Here is a 16898-nt window from a genome sequence, read left to right as displayed (position 1 = left end):
CTTCCTTTCTTCTCTTTATGTCATCTAACTTGGCCAGCAGGTGGCATGATGGTTGGGATGCTGGACTCCCACATGGCACTATGGAACAAGGGCCTTCAGATCGGGGCGGCCCTCTGAGGCAGGTCTGGAGGCGGAAGCTGAGGCTGAGACACCACCTCACTCCCCTCTAGCACTTAGGTTCCTTGGTCAGCCCCGTTCTCTAAGCCACCTCCCTTTTCTTGCCACTTGCAGGGTGGGAGTAAAAATAACTCTCTAGGATTACTTTGCAGATTATTTTAGAGTATTTCAGAAAGCATTTGGCAATCAGTGGGTGCTCAATGCATTAAAAAACCAAAACCTAAAAACCAAAAAAACCCCAGAACTTCAACTTTCTCATGTAACAGTGTCAACTCGGGGGGGCTCGCTGGCCACCCTGAGCGTGGTGTGGGGACCAGAGCATTGGCAGAGCCTACCAGCTTGGTAGACACTGAGCATCTTTAAAAAAATAATAATAATAATTAAATTTTATTTATCATTATTTAATTTGCTACAGGTATATGTATTCACTGGAGAGAGATGGACAGAGAGAGGAAATGAGTAAGCTGCCAGGTCTGGGACTTGAACCACGGTCAGCCATGTGGGAGTCCAGCACCTTAATCAGCATGCCACCTCACCTACTGGCCCCAAAACTGAGAATCTTGAGCATCACCTACATATACTCAGCTAGCTCCTGCATTTCCCACAAGATCCCTGGTGATTTTTTCGTAAAGTTTGAGATGATGTGAAATTCTGCATTTTTTTTTTTTTAAATAGGAGTGACCGCACATGCATGCAGGGGGAAAAGAGGTACTTTTGACAGTGCCCATGTCCCAGTTAGCTAGGATCACACGTACGTGTTGTTGTGTCCAGACCATTTCTGGGCTGGACAGGGAATCAAACCCTGAGCTCCCACGTGACCTCAGGCATCATGCAGTGGTGCCCTCCTGCCTGTCCACTAAGGCTGGGCCTGAAGTTCTGCATTTCTTTTTCTTTTTTTTTTAAGTGATTTTTGCCATATGCTGTATGCACTCGCCAGAGACAGAGACAGGGAGAGGGAAAGTGAGAGATCACCCCCCAGGGGGGATGGCCATGCCACAATCCCTTCTCCTTCATTCTCCTCCTGGGATCTTGAGCACCCACGCATGCACACATGCTTGGTATGATTTTCAAGGTTCGGCCCCTGGTCACAGGTCTGAGACTCGAACTGTGGTCAGCCATGTGGGAGTCTGGCGACATAGCAACTCTGCCATCTGCTGGCCCCCAAATGCTGCATTTCTAACAAGTTCCACATGCGTAGTGGTAACTTAGATGAAGAACTGAGAGGAGGTGGGATGTGGATGACAAAGTGGGAACAATGCAGGTTCCTTGAGTCTGCTGCACCCAGGCGAGGGCCCCCTCCTGGCCTGAGCTTGAAACCCGATGAGGACCTGCTCCAGCACAGACAAGCCAAACCACGCATCTGAATAAATAAGCATCAGTTTTATTGAATCATGAATAATTTAAGACTGGTACAATCATCAGCTTTATTCTCCATGACGTGGGGCGTGATCTTCAGCAGATCATTGGCAAATCCGAAAACCTCATGACGGGTGAAAATTAAATAGGGAGGGCGGGCAGGGGATGGGCGTGGAAACATACAGTACACAAAATACTCAGTTCCTAGTTTTCTCTTTAAAAATGGCTAGAAAAAATTCATCAAAATGCAGCACTTTAATCCGTTATTTACAATTTCTATGTTACAATGAAAAAAAATGTACATCTTATAGAACATATTTCATAAACCGCTCCGTTGGCAACAGCTAGATCAAAACAGCAAACCTTCCACTGAATATCTGCAACGTTGGATTTGTTTTCTTTTGAAGTAGATTCGCCACAAATTCGAATACACAGAAATTTGAAGTTGAAGCATCCAACAACAAAATAAAAAAATGTCCCCAAGATACCATAAAGGTCTAGGCAAATGTTGTTCCTGGTTCCACCCCCACCCCACCCCACCCCTTAAATTAAAAGGTATTCCCATCTCATTTATGGCCTGCATAACTCTTGGCAGTTTGGGAAGGAAACATTTGGCTTCCATTGGTAACTCAACAGAAATGTTGCATAGAATTTTATACATTTCAAAATTAGCCTAACTGTAGAAAAAGGCAAAATGGAAGCATTTCAGACAGAGCCCTAAATGAGTCCAAAGTCACTTTGTCAAAGGTGAGTGACACTAATGGAAAAGTATGACCGAAACAAAAGATGGACGCGTTAGACAACCCTGCTTCCCGAAGCACGAGGAAGGACTGAGTGTGACTCACACAGGGCTCCTCGCCTCGAAATCCCGTCTGCCCATCAGGCAGCTCTAGGCACAGAGGTCTCCTTGTCAGCCTGGACCCAGCGGGAGGGACGGCTGCAGGAGAGGGGAGACAGGAAGCGAAGAGAGGGTGTTGGACAAAAGGGAAAAAAAATCTATTATCAAACCAAGTTGGCTGGTGTCTACTCACAGGTGACTGGGAAAACTGCCCGCGAGGAGAAGACCGTTTCGCCTCCTCCAAATTCACAGTACGAGAGTGTAAGGTCATTGCTGGAGGTACAGGTCTGAGGAGGGCCACCCTTCGGGTTTACCAGAAGGCTCAGGGTTCGGCCCCTGGTCACAGACTAACTACATGGTTTCAAAGTTTGCTAAAAACATAAATGGAACAAGATGCACTCGCACCCAGAGGGCCAGTCAAGGCTAAGCAGAAGACTCTGAGACTAATGAGATTCAAGGAGGACCGTGTCACTAGTTAGTGGGACACAGTCCCGTTTTCCTTTCAAAGGGAAGAAAATGGTATCGAATAATGTGAAGTGAGCCATCCGGTCACGCTCTACCGATGAGAAAATGAGAAACACATGCAGAGATGAACCTTCAGAAACAGAAATGCAAAAGGTGGAATAAAAACCCTGATTATTAACAGAGACACCCTCAGTGGGGTCCGATAAAGATTCTCTTTATAAAACAAAAACAACTCCGAGATTTACCACGCTCTGTACAGAAAACCCCAGCAAGGCAGAGACTCGGCAGACTGGGTTTCTGGGAGGGCACGTGTTCACACTGTCATGTAGCTTTGTAGGAAATTTTGCCTTTTCCTGCGTGAGACAGATCACTGTCCAGTCAGGTTGTCAGCTGGAGACTGGTAAGAACTTAAAAAGTGGATCCTTTTTTTTTCTTTTTTTTTTTTCTCTTTTTGCACAGTCACACATCCATACGAATGAGTCTTTCGGATGAGAAAAGTCACAGCGACTTGAGTTCTAATGAGCAGATGACTTGTTAGCCCTGTTTGCTTCGATGGGGAAACGAACGCACGAACACTCCAGGCAGGCACGACAGTCGGGTAACTGCACGCGGTCGGTCTGAAAGCAGTAAGGCATCACTTTGGGAAGGTCAGCACCGAAGAGGTCAGGCGGGGCTCGTCCGGACGGAGGCTGGGGCCGGGTCAGGCTGCGGGGAGGGAGCGGCCGCCCACCCTTGCTGGGCTGCATCGTGTTGGCTCTGAAGCTAGTGCAAGTCTGCTACGAGGGGACCCCACCGCCCCCACCCCCCTGAAGTTGGGGCTGGGACCTTGAGGTGTCGACGTGTTTTCTGAAGCCTCGAGGACAAAGAGGCAAGGTGAGGACCGGGTCCCCCACCCATCCTGGGGGACATAAATACCTGCAACCCTCGCGGTGGGAGGTTGAGGGCATCAAACCGTGAGGACGGGCAACTGAAAACCAAAACTGAGCAAGACCAAACCAAAACGCAACTCCTACGGCTCTTCCTTTCACCAAAGGACTGATTCTGACCCAGCGGGGAGGGAGACGCGCGTTCGAGATCAACGCGAGTCCGAAAGGGAGAAAAGCAACCGGGGTTATCGGTTCTCACTCGACACAGTGTTTGCAGGAAGAAACCTGATTCGTCTACACACAGGAAGGACAGACACGTGCGGTCCTGCACGCAGAGCCACTCGCTCCCTCCCTCACACCCTCTCGTGGCGGGCCGGAGGCTGAGGACGGACCTGAAGGGGTAGTTGAACTCGAACAGGCAAAGCACCTCTCGGGGGAGGAGAGCACCATGACAGAAACGCAAACCCCAAGGGCAGGATATATTTTCTTCTAAGGCTTTCCTTGTCGTAGCTCTGCAGCGTGGAGCGGGACCAGAGGGAGGCCCCATCAGCACCAGATCTCTCCGTGGCTGGGCGGCAGGGTGGTGGGCAGCGAGGCCCAGCCCGGGGGCTGTGGGCTGGGGGAGCCGCGCCGTCTATGTGTCCGACATGGCTCCCGTCTCCCGTCTCTCATCTCTGGGCAGCTCATGGCAGGATGCTGTTTGGTTTCAGAGCTTCGGATGAGTTTCTTTCTTTCTCTTTCCATTTCAACGGTGATAATCCTTTCCCGAGAAGCATCTTCAGTGTCTTAGGGAGGTCACAGCAACAAGGCAAAACAAGAAGTCGAGTCACGCAGAAGGTGTGCGGTTCTTACCAGGGGCTGACCCTGGAGGCCGGCACCGGGTCGCGGCCGGAGGAGGGCTCTGGGTACACCTGCCGCTCTGAGGGCTGCGGCCAGGGGCTGGCTCAGGAAATCGTCTTTGAGAGGATGCTGAGGGTGCAGGCGGGAGGGGGCAGAGAGGGTGGGCAGGCTGCCCGGCCAGGCCTCGTCACAGAGTGGACTCCAAGGACGAGTCCAGGATGTCGTCGTGGTGGCTGTTGCTGTTGGAGAGGCTGTCGTAGCTCTGCGGGCTGGAGTAGTTGGCCGCCTCCTGCAGCCTCATCAGCATGTTCATCTGCGAACAGAGACACGTCAGCGCTTTCCTGTCCATTCGGCCACCCTCCTTGACCTCCGGAAGCTTGTGCCTCCTCTGGACTCACCCTGGGATCATGGCCCACATGCAGGCAGTGGACAAGAGTGTGGACTCTACGCTGGACTTCCGGGGTTCAAGTCCCGGCTCTAGCACTTGCCAGCTGCATGACCCAGACAAGTTACTTAACCTCTCCATGCCTGTTTTCTTATTGGTCAAGGGTAAGTAATAACAGTGTCTCCTGCAGAGCGTTACGGTGAGTGTGGACTGAGTTAATACACACAGAGCACTAAGAGCAAAACAGAAAGTCCTCTATAAATGTATTCGTGTTTTTGTTTGTGTGGGCACATCTGTCAGCCTGGGTAAAGAGGCAAGTCCAAGACCCGGAGCCTGGAGTGATGCCATGTGCCCAGCACTGCTGACACCTGATGCACACGGCTTCTCTCCTGAGGACAGTCAAGCCCACCTGTGCTTCTCGCTCTGGCAGAGGTCAGTCTGGAACCAACAGGCTGGCCCCTCAGGGCCTTCGCAGCACAGGAGGGAGAGCATCAGAGACCAGCAGAGCCTCCGAAGGCAGAGGCTGGGACTATGAATCAGAAATCTTGATGTGAATTTACCTAAAGTATTCGAGCTACCAGCCCTCACCTAGGAGTGGGAAGAAGGGCAGCGCCTACCTCAGAAGGGAAAGGTCGGGCATGAAGTGGTGGTGTACAGTGAGTCCTCAGAAGGGGTTGGCCTGGCACATAGTCAGTGCTTAATGACTGATCTGAGGCATCATCTTCTAACTGGAAGAGCAGGTTAGGAGGCAGAATCTTAAATCTTCCCTGGTTTACACACTATTGGCCATTTGTTTGGCAGTAAAGGGGGGATTAAAAGCTACTTTTACTCACTATAAATTGTGTGTGTGTACTTTAGCACAAGGTTGGGCGGCTCGGGGCTCAGCCAGTATGGCAGCGCTGAGCATGAAGTCTAGCCGCTTCCTGGCCAGCTGTCTGCGTCTCAGAAAACTTTGCAGCTTCCCCCTGGGTGAGCCAGGCCAGGTGCACCATCCACCTTCATAACTATACTATATATACTATAGTATATACTATACTATAACTTGGGGGACCTGGGGTTGAAAAGAGAATTCTAGGTAAATGTTCCCAGGAACCCAGGTCTTACCTAAGTGCCTTTTGTGTTCATTCAATCAGTGATACAAATACTCCTGGTCTCCAAGACTACTGGGGGATGGGTCAGCCACTCTGTCCTCTGGATTAGCCTTAATTCTATTTTTACGAACACTAAGACCTCATGATATTGCCCCTCCCCTCAAAGCACACCCAAGCCCTTGGCTTTAAGCAGTGACTTGCCTTAGGAACAGCTACGGAAAACCGAGAACTCACCAGCGGATCTCCTTCAGCATCACTGGGGGGCACCTGCTTGCTCGCTGCCCCCTCCCGAGGCATGGAGTAGCCGTCGAAGCCGACGTCCTCAGGCCGCAGCTGCAATAGGGGAGGCCACTCGTGCTGCTGTGGGCTGGCTGCCCATGGGTAGGTGTCCATCACCCACTTGGCAGGGTCCTCCCAGGGGGCACGCCTTCCATACAGCTGAAAACAGGCGAAGAAGGAAGAGTCTGCAAGTGGCCGAGCAGCTTTCTAAGAAGCTCCCAAACCCAGCATTCTGCCTCCCCGATGGAATGGTTCCACTTACAGGATTCATCCTAAGGAAGTCACCTGACATGCGGACAGCTCCAGGGTGTAAGTACCACACCCAGGGGCTGGGAGGGTGCACAGGTTTGAGAGTCAGACTGACCTGGGCTCACATCTCAGCTCTGCTGCTGACTTATTGGGCAACCCTATGCTCTGAGCCTTGGTGATCCAATGTGAAAAACTGGCCCCACAGCGGGCAGGCAGCACCACAATCACCTGATTGAAGCATTTGCCAATTTCCGTGGTGTAAAATAAATACTCCTACAACTGATTTCCAGCTACCAGCAAGTTGTCACGGATGCAGGGTTAGAAAGAGGTGCATCAGTTTTCACCGGGCAGTGTTACTACCCCGTGAAGTGCACCCCACCCAGAGTACCTCCCACATAAACTGGGTGCTGGGCATCTGCACTGCGGGTGGAGGTCGGAGCAGCCCTGGTTCAGGGGAGGCCCATTTTTGAAGTGGATCTGACCCTCAGAGCTGCTCTAGGGAAGCACTGGTCACTTTCAAAAGTGCAAATTGCTAAGAGGAGGCTGAATGTGGGTACTGAAATTGTGAGTGCTTTATCCATCATGCGTTCCTCAAAACTGTCCATCATAACTTATTAGCTCGTAAAATACTAAGCTATTTTATCACCTCATTTGTAGAGACAGATTCCATGTTCCGAGCTCCTACGTTTAAGCTTTAAGAGGATGGACGCTGGCCGAGGTACATGTTGTACGCTGTGTGTCTAGGCGTAGCCTGTGTGTCCTTTCTCTTCACCCTGACACCACACCTCACAGTTCACAGATACCTTGTGAAACCACCACCGAGTCCTCAAGGCAGTGTTACTGCCCATGCTCTACAGCTGAGGAGACAGGCCCAGGGAGGAGCCAGGGTCAGAGAGGGAGGGCAGTGCTGAGCCCTGCACTGACAAAACATCGTCTGAGTTGTGGCCTGCTTCAGCCAGAAGGGGCTTCAACCATGAGGGAGCCAGCAGGTGGCGCCCTCCTCACCTGGAGTCCTTCTCTGACGGCTTCCAGGAGATAGGGGATGATGGAGTAGTTCCACAAGTCGGTGAACCATACTCTTGAGCCATCCACGTCGATGGGGCACGACAGGAAGAGCCGGGGGCCTGGGAACCACAACAGAAATACATCAGAGCTGAAATGGGGCTGGAGGGGCAGTCAGGAGAAGCATGATCACCCCTCACCAGAGGGACCCTGGACTTTCTGAGCAATGACAGGTCTGATGACAGAAATGCCAGCTGTCAGAAGGTGGGCACAGAGCAAGACACCCCATAATTTCACTCCTAGGGTCGCTCTCCTTGAGGAAATTGTCCAAAGGAGAAGAAAGGTTTTCTGGAGATGTTCACTGTGTCCACAGTGAAAAATAAATAACTATTTAAAAATTTTTATTTATTTAATTTATCATAATCATCTTTATTTTTTAATTTGCTACAGAGCATGTGTGCTCATGAGAGAGAGAAATATGAGAAAGCAAGCTACCAGGTCCGGGACTTGAACTGTGGTTGGCCATATGGAAGTCCAGCACCTTAACCACCAAGCCAACTGCTGGCCCAAGACACCAAGACACAAGCACTCCACCTGCACATCCAAGAACAGAAATGGTATTGCAAACGAGGGTACACCAGCATTTGATTATGTGTCGTCTTCAAAAATAATTTCAAGGGACCAGCAGACAGCGTAATGGTTACGTCCCTGGATTCCTACATAGTCAGCTGCAGTTTGAATCCCGGGCCCGGCAGCCTAACACTCACACCAGGTGCGGGGGCATGTGCGCCTAAAATCCCAAGAGGAGAATGGAGAAAGGACTGTGGCATGGCCATGCCCGCGGGAGGCGATTTCTCACTTTCTGTCTCTCTGGTGAGCAAAGCGCCCTATAGCACCCTAGAGCAAGAAGTCTCTCTTAAAAGAAAAAATAATAATATTAATCATTTCAAGACCTGAGTAGCAACATGGAATGCTCATGAGCCAACATGAAGCGAAAGCAGAGGAACACGCTGTCTGGACACCATCGTCTGAGTTGTGGCCTGCTTCAGCCAGAAGGGGCTTCAACCATGAGGGAGCCAGCAGGTGGCGCCCTCCTCACCTGGAGTCCTTCTCTGACGGCTTCCAGGAGATAGGGGATGATGGAGTAGTTCCACAAGTCGGTGAACCATACTCTCGAGCCATCCACGTCGATGGGGCACGACAGGAAGAGCCGGGGGCCTGGGAACCACAACAGAAATACATCAGAGCTGAAATGGGGCTGGAGGGGCAGTCAGGAGAAGCATGATCACCCCTCACCAGAGGGACCCTGGACTTTCTGAGCAATGACAGGTCTGATGACAGAAATGCCAGCTGTCAGAAGGTGGGCACAGAGCAAGACACCCCATAATTTCACTCCTAGGGTCGCTCTCCTTGAGGAAATTGTCCAAAGGAGAAGAAAGGTTTTCTGGAGATGTTCACTGTGTCCACAGTGAAAAATAAATAACTATTTAAAAAATTTTATTTATTTAATTTATCATAATCATCTTTATTTTTTAATTTGCTACAGAGCATGTGTGCTCATGAGAGAGAGAAATATGAGAAAGCAAGCTACCAGGTCCGGGACTTGAACTGTGGTTGGCCATATGGAAGTCCAGCACCTTAACCACCAAGCCAACTGCTGGCCCAAGACACCAAGACACAAGCACTCCACCTGCACATCCAAGAACAGAAATGGTATTGCAAACGAGGGTACACCAGCATTTGATTATGTGTCGTCTTCAAAAATAATTTCAAGGGACCAGCAGACAGCGTAATGGTTACGTCCCTGGATTCCTACATAGTCAGCTGCAGTTTGAATCCCGGGCCCGGCAGCCTAACACTCACACCAGGTGCGGGGGCATGTGCGCCTAAAATCCCAAGAGGAGAATGGAGAAAGGACTGTGGCATGGCCATGCCCGCGGGAGGCGATTTCTCACTTTCTGTCTCTCTGGTGAGCAAAGCGCCCTATAGCACCCTAGAGCAAGAAGTCTCTCTTAAAAGAAAAAATAATAATATTAATCATTTCAAGACCTGAGTAGCAACATGGAATGCTCATGAGCCAACATGAAGCGAAAGCAGAGGAACACGCTGTCTGGACACTCTGAATGCAGTCATGCTGAGCACGTGGGAGTGGACAGGACGTAAGAAAGCTCCAATTAAAGTGGCGCCAAGACGGCGGGGAGACTGGTGACCTCATGGCGATGTCCTAAACCCCTGCCCTGAGAACTGCTAACAGCGTCTATAAAGCACGGCCACTCCCAAAGCTGAGTTTCAGCTTGGGGAACTGCGGCACGGGGGTGCGGCACAGAGCCAGCAGATTCTGAATCGGCCAGGGCTGCTCACACCTCTCCTCTGCTGAGTGCTGCAGCCGGGGGTCTGTCTCGGACTCCCCTCTCCCGCATGGACAGTCTGTCTGCAGGGCTGTGCTGGCCAGGGCCCCCAGGACCGCTCCCCGAGGAAGCTGGAGCTGCGGGAGCACCACCTCCCCCGCAGCCGGCTCGCCTGCCTAGTCTCCCGCCTACCGATGGTGACGTCCGAGGAGCTGTGGGCCTCCAGGAAGCGGTTGAGGTGATGCCAGACCTTGGGAATCCAGTCGATGATCTTCACCAGCTCCACGTTCCGCACCCGCCCACTGATCTCCGTCTCCATGAGCTTCCTCCTCAGGAACCGGCCGAGGAAGCCCTTCACAGGCTCCGTGTGGTTGGCACAGAGCACCCACCTGGAGGGGCATCAGATGATGACGGTGAGGAACACACTGGCCAAGCTCAAGAACCAAAGCGTGTTAGAACAGGGCGGTGCATGTGCTCAGAGTCAGATCGGACCCACTCTGCACCCGGCACAGCTCCCAATGCTGTACTCGTGGACTCGCTCCCAATTCCTTGTCATGACCCTCAGGGGTGGAAAGTACCATACCTCCACCCACAGAGAGGGATTCGAAGGTGCACACAGGTGACATAACCAGCATCATCACACTACAATACCCTATCAGCACCCGAAACTTGCAGCTGGCCAAGATCATGGGCATGTGCCTGGAACGTTTTGGGTCAGTCCAAGCTCTGAGCCCGGGGCTTCTTGCAACGCAGAGCAGTAGCCACTGCGGCGGGCTTAGACCCACGCTCAGTAGGTCTCTGTCCCAGCTGTGCACAGTGACCTAGGAGATGCGCCAGTGGCCTTAGCCCAGAAGACGGTTTCTCACCCTCATCTAAGGGCCCAGGGCAAGCGCCGTACATGCAGCTGGACAGAGCTGAGCGGTCTTCCCACCCTGCTGTGGTGCTGGCAGCGGGAGCGGAAGCACAGCACCGATGCACAGCAGCTGGAACTCACAGACCCAGCCATGGGGGACACTCGGAAGAGCTGTCACTACTTCACTCGGGACAGACGCACCCCTGGTAATGTGCAGAGCAGGGAGGGTGCCCAGCCCCTGCTGCCCTGATGCTGCTATGGCAGGACTCGAGGGTCAGACAATCCGGGGTTCTAGATTCAGCTCAGCTCTGGACCTCACATGAGTCACTAAATTCTACAGCCTCTGTTTCCTCAGTTATAAACGGAGAATGATTAATTGAACTACTTGAAGCTGAGCTAAGCTGGAAAAAGGCTTAACACAATGCCCGGCACATAATGGACCCTCAAAAAAGCTTTCCTGCCGCCCTCCCTCCTCCCTTCCTCCCTCCCTCCCTCCCTCCACTCCCTCCCAGTGATCCATCCCTTACGCGGACAGGTAGATGTCCCACCTGAAGTTGTGGTGGAGCTGCAGGTTGGGGGAGGAAGAGGTAGCCTGGTTCATTGTGCCAATTATGTACGGGCTGGGGGAGACAAAGGGGAGGAAGGTGGTGAGTCAGAGCCAAGCTAGAGAACACGGTGTCCCCAGAGGCCTGTGGCGTCCATGCATCTAGGCAGATGGAGGGCTTGCTGCCTCCCTCCCGCCCCACGCGTGTGCACTGCTTCCCTCCACACTGGCCGGGAGCAGCGCCCCCTCAGAGCCGGTGCTCGCTCTCCCGGGGCCATGGGGCAGAAGCGGCCTTTACCATTTATGGTACTTGCAGTTGAGCAGCCCATTGAAGATCTCGCCCAGAGAGCTGACGTGGTGCAGGTTGTCCAGGATGATGACCAGGGGCATGTCCACGGCGTTGTTCTCACTGTTGCACTGGTCAGCCAGGTTGGACAGGTACTGGCGCAACTCCTGTGGAGGCCAGGAAGGCCGGGGAGGAGCGGTCAGTGAAGGCACCCCAGGGAAGACAATGCGCTCCAAGCTTCCACCTCGCCTGGGTGCCTGGGGCAATGTGGGTGGGAAGACCCTCAAGGTCTTGCTGCAAACAGTGAGTGCCTGCCCCAGGGCATCACCGGTGCTCAGGGGATATGGGTGGGTGTGGCATGAGCAGGCCTGGGCCCTGCCTCCTGACATTCACTAGATCACTGAAAACCTTGAGCCCAGTGCCGGATTTCCACCCCTGCTCTAGCCCTGCCCTAGAAACGCTGTCACTCTTCCTCACGGCCAACCTCCTCATCAGGCCAACCTGCCGGAGGCTCCTGAAGGCAGGCGCTGTGTGGTCTTCGTACCTCCATGGCACCCGAGAGCCCCCTATACAGCAGCTCTCAGTAAGTCAAGCACACAGACACGGACGCATATGGGCACACGATGCTGGCTCGGGTGTGGCAGACAAGGGAACAGTGCAGGGCAGGGAGAGGACACTGGGGGCCTGGGGAAGCCCTGTGGAAGTGCAGGCTTTGATGAAACTTTGGAGAACAGGCAGGGTATTGGCTCAGCTGGGGCTAGAAGACAGCCCAGCGAACACAGGGGAAAGGACACGTGTCAGAGAAGGAAGAGGAAACATAATTGTGCATGAGGGGAAAGGCTGAGCCACTGAGAAAGGACCTGCCAAAGAGCCCAGAAAGGTGGCCCAGCAATATCATGACGGTAGCTGGTTGCCTAAACCAGGCCAGCGCTAAGGCCTCACACGCATGAACTTCCGCAGGTCCACAGTCACCGTGAGGTCGGCCCTGCAGTACTCCGTTTACAGGTGGGCAAACTGAGGCGCAAAGTGACTGTGGTGCCTGCTCCAGTGTCTTCACCACCCCAGCCTGACCGAGATGCTAGCCTGGTTGCTTAGAGGATGACATTCTGTCACGTCCCACAAACAACACCCTCTTGGCCTCCCTCAAGTCAAATGTGGCGTACCTGTGTAAGTGACTAGTCCTGACAGCTCACCTAACAAGGCCAGGGCTCCTGCCTGCCTCCCTGAGACTCAGAGTCCTCCTTTCCTCAGTGGTGACCAGTGGTCAGCTGTGTCCTGCACAAGGGGGCCCTACCATGGGGAAAGTGAGTGGGACTGAAATCTAGCCTGGTTTGTCACCCCAGCCACCTGCTCCCAGGAGAGGGTGCCACTCCTAGCTCATGCGAAGGCTTTCCCTGGAGGAACGCCGGCCACTTCTCTCTGACTCTACATGAGCATTTCTCGGGGAACTTACAAATGGTGCAGAGATCCCGGAAACAGATCGCCCCGGGAGATCTTGGAATCTGCATTTTGTGCACACCAGGTGACTCTCACCTTGGACACTGGCCCCTCTGCACAGGGCCAGCCAGAGGGAATTACCCACCAAGGCTCATGGAGTGAAGGGATGAACAGGTCTGAGGGAGCTTCACAACCCTCCCTGGGACCAGGTTGGGCTCCACCCGAACAGGCCTCAGTCCTAACTAAAAAGCAGGATCGTGCCTGCTTGTCGGTCATGAGGCTCTATGGTCCACGACTCCAACTGGAATTCCAGTTCTACCGTTTAGTACCATCGGAGGGACCTAAGGCCCGTGGCCAATCTGCCCCAAGCCTGTTTGCTCCTCTGCAAAATGGGTACCGTGATCACTACTGCCTTGAAGGCACCGCTGAGAAGCCAATCTGCTGGCCACACAAATGGTTAAGTGTGACTTTTCATCTTTGTTACTGTCATTTTTTTTAAAGATTTAATTTAATTTATTATTATCGTTGTTGTTAGTTTAATTTCACCAGAGAGAGACAGAGAGGAAGAGAGGGAAAGTGAGAAAGTGAACCACCAGGTCTGGGACTCAAACCACAGTTGGCCATGTGTGAGTCCAGTGCCTTCACTGCCACGACCACCTGCTAGCCTCTGTAATTTTTGTTATTGGTGGTGGTGGTGTTCCACAAAGAGTTTATCTTGGAAAAGCAGTAACAGCTAGGAAGATAAATTCTTGGGGATCTAAATGGCCGCATCTAGGCATTGAACTGTGGCCCCGGAGCACCCAGGTGAACAGACGGACCTGGCCACAGGCGGGTCTCCGCTGGAAGTTTGGGTCGGAGCCTGCCCTCCGCCAGCCCTGACCCGACCTTCACCTGTTTCCTGTGACCACCAAGGGAGAGCTGGGAGAAGAGCTGCTTTCTCACCAGGGGGTGGTGGGATCGCTGGCTGAGAGGGCCAGACACACAGCTGGCTCGGGATGGCCTCCTCACCTTGCTGGACTTGTGGTCCACGTTGAAGGTGGCGATGACCCCGTCTGTCAGCTCCCGGCCCTCTCGAAGCACCACGTACTCTGACAGCCGGTTGGCCAGGTAGGTCTTCCCGGTGCCGCTGGGGCCGGAGAGGATGATCCGCCGGTGCTCCGTGAGCAGGGAGACGTAGCGCTGCAAGATGGGCTTGGGGATCAAGGACTCGAACACCAGCGAGTCCAGGCTGTTTTCTGCGAGCCCTGTGTTGGAGAGACAGAGTGTCGGGAGGCTACAGAAAGGCTAGGTCCCTGCACCTGCCTCAATGGGGCTGCCAAGGCCGGGGTAATCGCTTTCCATGGCAGCCCACTCACCTGAGACCTCGCCCACCTGGGCACACTGCTGCCGCTCCAGAAAGTCACCTCTCATCACCAGCACCGGGTGGCTGTGCTCCTAGGGGTGACTTCCCCAGGTTCAGACTCCCCTTTATATTGGGCCCTCAGTCCTCATGTGTCCTCTGCAGAGTTCCCGGGGCTCAGGGCTCTGCTGGCCTGTCTGGGTGTGCCCCACTGTGGTGTCTGCCCGTGTGTGCCACAGCCCAGCAGCTGCCTCCTCATCCTGTTTTCTCCTGAAGGCAGGTGCTCTGCCCCCCACACTTGGATGGACCACAGAGGCCACAGAATTTTTATTGGGTTGTTGGCAAAGCTTGAGTATTTAAAGTCAGGACTTTTAAGACGATTCGTATCTCGAGACAGATTTTTTTGTTAAGTGAGAAATCATCCCCCAGATGATGGTCATGCTGCAACCCCTCCTCCCCCATTCTCTTCTCAGGATCTTGAGCACGCAAGCACATGCGCCCAGCCTGAGTTTTAAGCTGCTGGGTTGGGGACTCCAACTGGGAGTCCAGCGATGTAACCATTACGCCACCTGCTGGTCCATATGACTCAGAATCTTTCAGATGAGGAAAGCGAGGTGGGGCTGGGATTTCGGATGGAAATAGTGGCAGACTGTGTGGAAGTGCTGCACACTGAGACCTTGGTCCTCAAAGAGTCAAGTGAAAGTTACCTTTCCTCTTCCCTCCCTGGGACAACTTCATTAAAACGGAGCAGTGGCTTGAAAGACCTGTCTCCTTGATACCGTGCCTGAGGCTGGCTGCCCAGAGCCTAAGGTAGTTCTGTTATAAAACACCCCTCAAGCAAACCTGCGTATGGCAGGAAATAAACTGAAGGGCATCTATTGTGTTTTATAATTGTGCTTCCTTCCAGAGAATTGCTCACTGCTTCTTTTTTTTTTTAAATTTTTGCTATAGGGCACTAGAGAGTTGGCGAGGAGTGAGAAAACATTCCCCAGGGAGATGGTCATGCTGCAATCCCTTCTTCTCCATTCTCCTTGAGCACACATGCACATGAGCCCAAGCCGCTAGTTCTGGGACTTGAACCGTCTAGTCAGCCACATGGGATCCAGCTGCCTTAACCACTGTGCCATTAGCTGGCCTTATCCATTTATTTCTAACCCTCACTCAACCAAGAGTGACCCCGTAATGCAGCGACTACTCCAGAATGATCATGTCGAAGGTCTCCAAATACCTTCTCTCCTGGGACAGGGCTAAGATTTCCCTGGCACTGAGCTTAAGACGGCCTCCACGGGTCACAGCCTGACACGGTGTGAACTTGGGAGCTCTCGTCTCAACAGTGACAGCAGCAACGGTAATAAACACAGGGAAGACCTCGCTCTACATGAAACTTCCTATTTCAGCTCTTTTGTCATCGGACCCTCAGGGGTGTCTACTTTGCAGACAAACTTGCTTCAGAACTCACCGAGGCCACCCATGCCATTGGCATCACTGTGGCTGACGGATCTCTTTGGTACCTTTCTCCTTGCAGCGCCATGAAGGTGCAGCTTTCAGCAGGGGAGTGGAAGAGTCGGGTATTGCCGACAAAGTCCGGGCGGACCCCTCGAGGTGCCCGTACCTGAGAAGCTGACGACAGCAATGGACCAGGCTCTCTGGAAGGGTGGCATGTCCCACCACGGCAGAAAAGTCTTGTCATCTACTACAGAGGTTTGGTCTGGTCTCGGCACCAGGCCAGTCCTTGCCCTCTGCTTGTGAGTGGATGAAATTCGGTGTGGCCAGGACGCGGAAGGCTCTCCCTCAGGGCGCTCTGGCAGAGGACTGCCATTGTTTGAGTGTGTTTAGTGCCAATTCCTAGCCCCCCTGCAATATGACTCTTTCTTACGCCGTGTGCATTCCAGGGACTTCAAAAGAGCCAATCTGGCCTTTTCATCCCACAAAAGGGATAGGCTTGTAACAGGCTTGGCCAAAGCCTCTCCCTGACCACAATGACGATGTCAGTGATGGGCATTTGACTCACTGTGGGCCAGAGTCACCTCTAGGAATTTCCTGTCAGGTCTTTTCCAGAAAGACCTTCTCTTTCTTTCAGATCCCTAAGCTTGAAGAGTGAATTGGGACTCCCAGTGAATTGGGACACAAGCAAAGGGGGCCTGCAGCTCTGGTGTAGCATAGACTCTTGTGCCCTGCAGTGCTGGGAGCCCTCTGGTGACTGCAGTTCAAATCCTGGTCGGCTTCAAGGATCCTGAGAAGCTGGAGCATTGGGGAAAGGGTATCATGGCGTGACAAGATCCTGTTAGGGGGTCCTCTCCCCACCTCATGTGCATGTGCTTCCTATCATAAAAAGGAAGGGGAAAAAACAAGCCGAGGAGCCATAGCCAAGCTGAAGTGGGCCTGTCTGGGTGACGCTATCTAAGCACCTGCATCTAGTGTGTAAAAATGCACTCCTGGACTTCCAGGTACACAAGCCTGTGCATTTCCCTTTCTGCTGCAGCTACTTTTGGGCTGGTTTCTGTCACCTGTAGCCCCAGAAATATAACTTTTCTCTAGCCAGCTGCATAAGGCTGTGTGAGGCCGAGCAGGTCATGCACTACCTGTCAACAGCAGAAGGCCCT

At 52.9% G+C, this 16898-nt stretch overlaps 1 protein-coding gene across 1 annotated transcript in view; it reads right to left on the bottom strand.

Moving 5' to 3' along the window:
- Positions 1 to 1482: 1482 nt before the first annotated feature.
- Positions 1483 to 16898, bottom strand: part of NAV2 (neuron navigator 2) — a 295960-nt gene continuing 280544 nt past the window's right edge. Inside the window, exons 30-36 of the mRNA XM_006146897.3 lie at positions 13965 to 14200; positions 11532 to 11686; positions 11238 to 11309; positions 10029 to 10225; positions 8588 to 8706; positions 6193 to 6396; positions 1483 to 4795 (exon numbers count right to left, since the gene is read on the bottom strand). Of these exons, the coding sequence (XP_006146959.1) occupies positions 4670 to 4795; positions 6193 to 6396; positions 8588 to 8706; positions 10029 to 10225; positions 11238 to 11309; positions 11532 to 11686; positions 13965 to 14200 (1109 nt within the window). The 3' untranslated portion in view covers positions 1483 to 4669. The remainder of the gene's footprint in view (positions 4796 to 6192; positions 6397 to 8587; positions 8707 to 10028; positions 10226 to 11237; positions 11310 to 11531; positions 11687 to 13964; positions 14201 to 16898) is intronic.

The sequence above is a fragment of the Tupaia chinensis genome, unplaced genomic scaffold, assembly GCF_000334495.1.
Source record: "Tupaia chinensis unplaced genomic scaffold, TupChi_1.0 Scaffold000196_1, whole genome shotgun sequence".
In the NCBI taxonomy this organism is placed as follows: Eukaryota; Metazoa; Chordata; class Mammalia; order Scandentia; family Tupaiidae; genus Tupaia; species Tupaia belangeri.
Note: the sequence above shows the minus strand (reverse complement) of the source record. Positions and strands in the feature narration are given on the sequence as shown.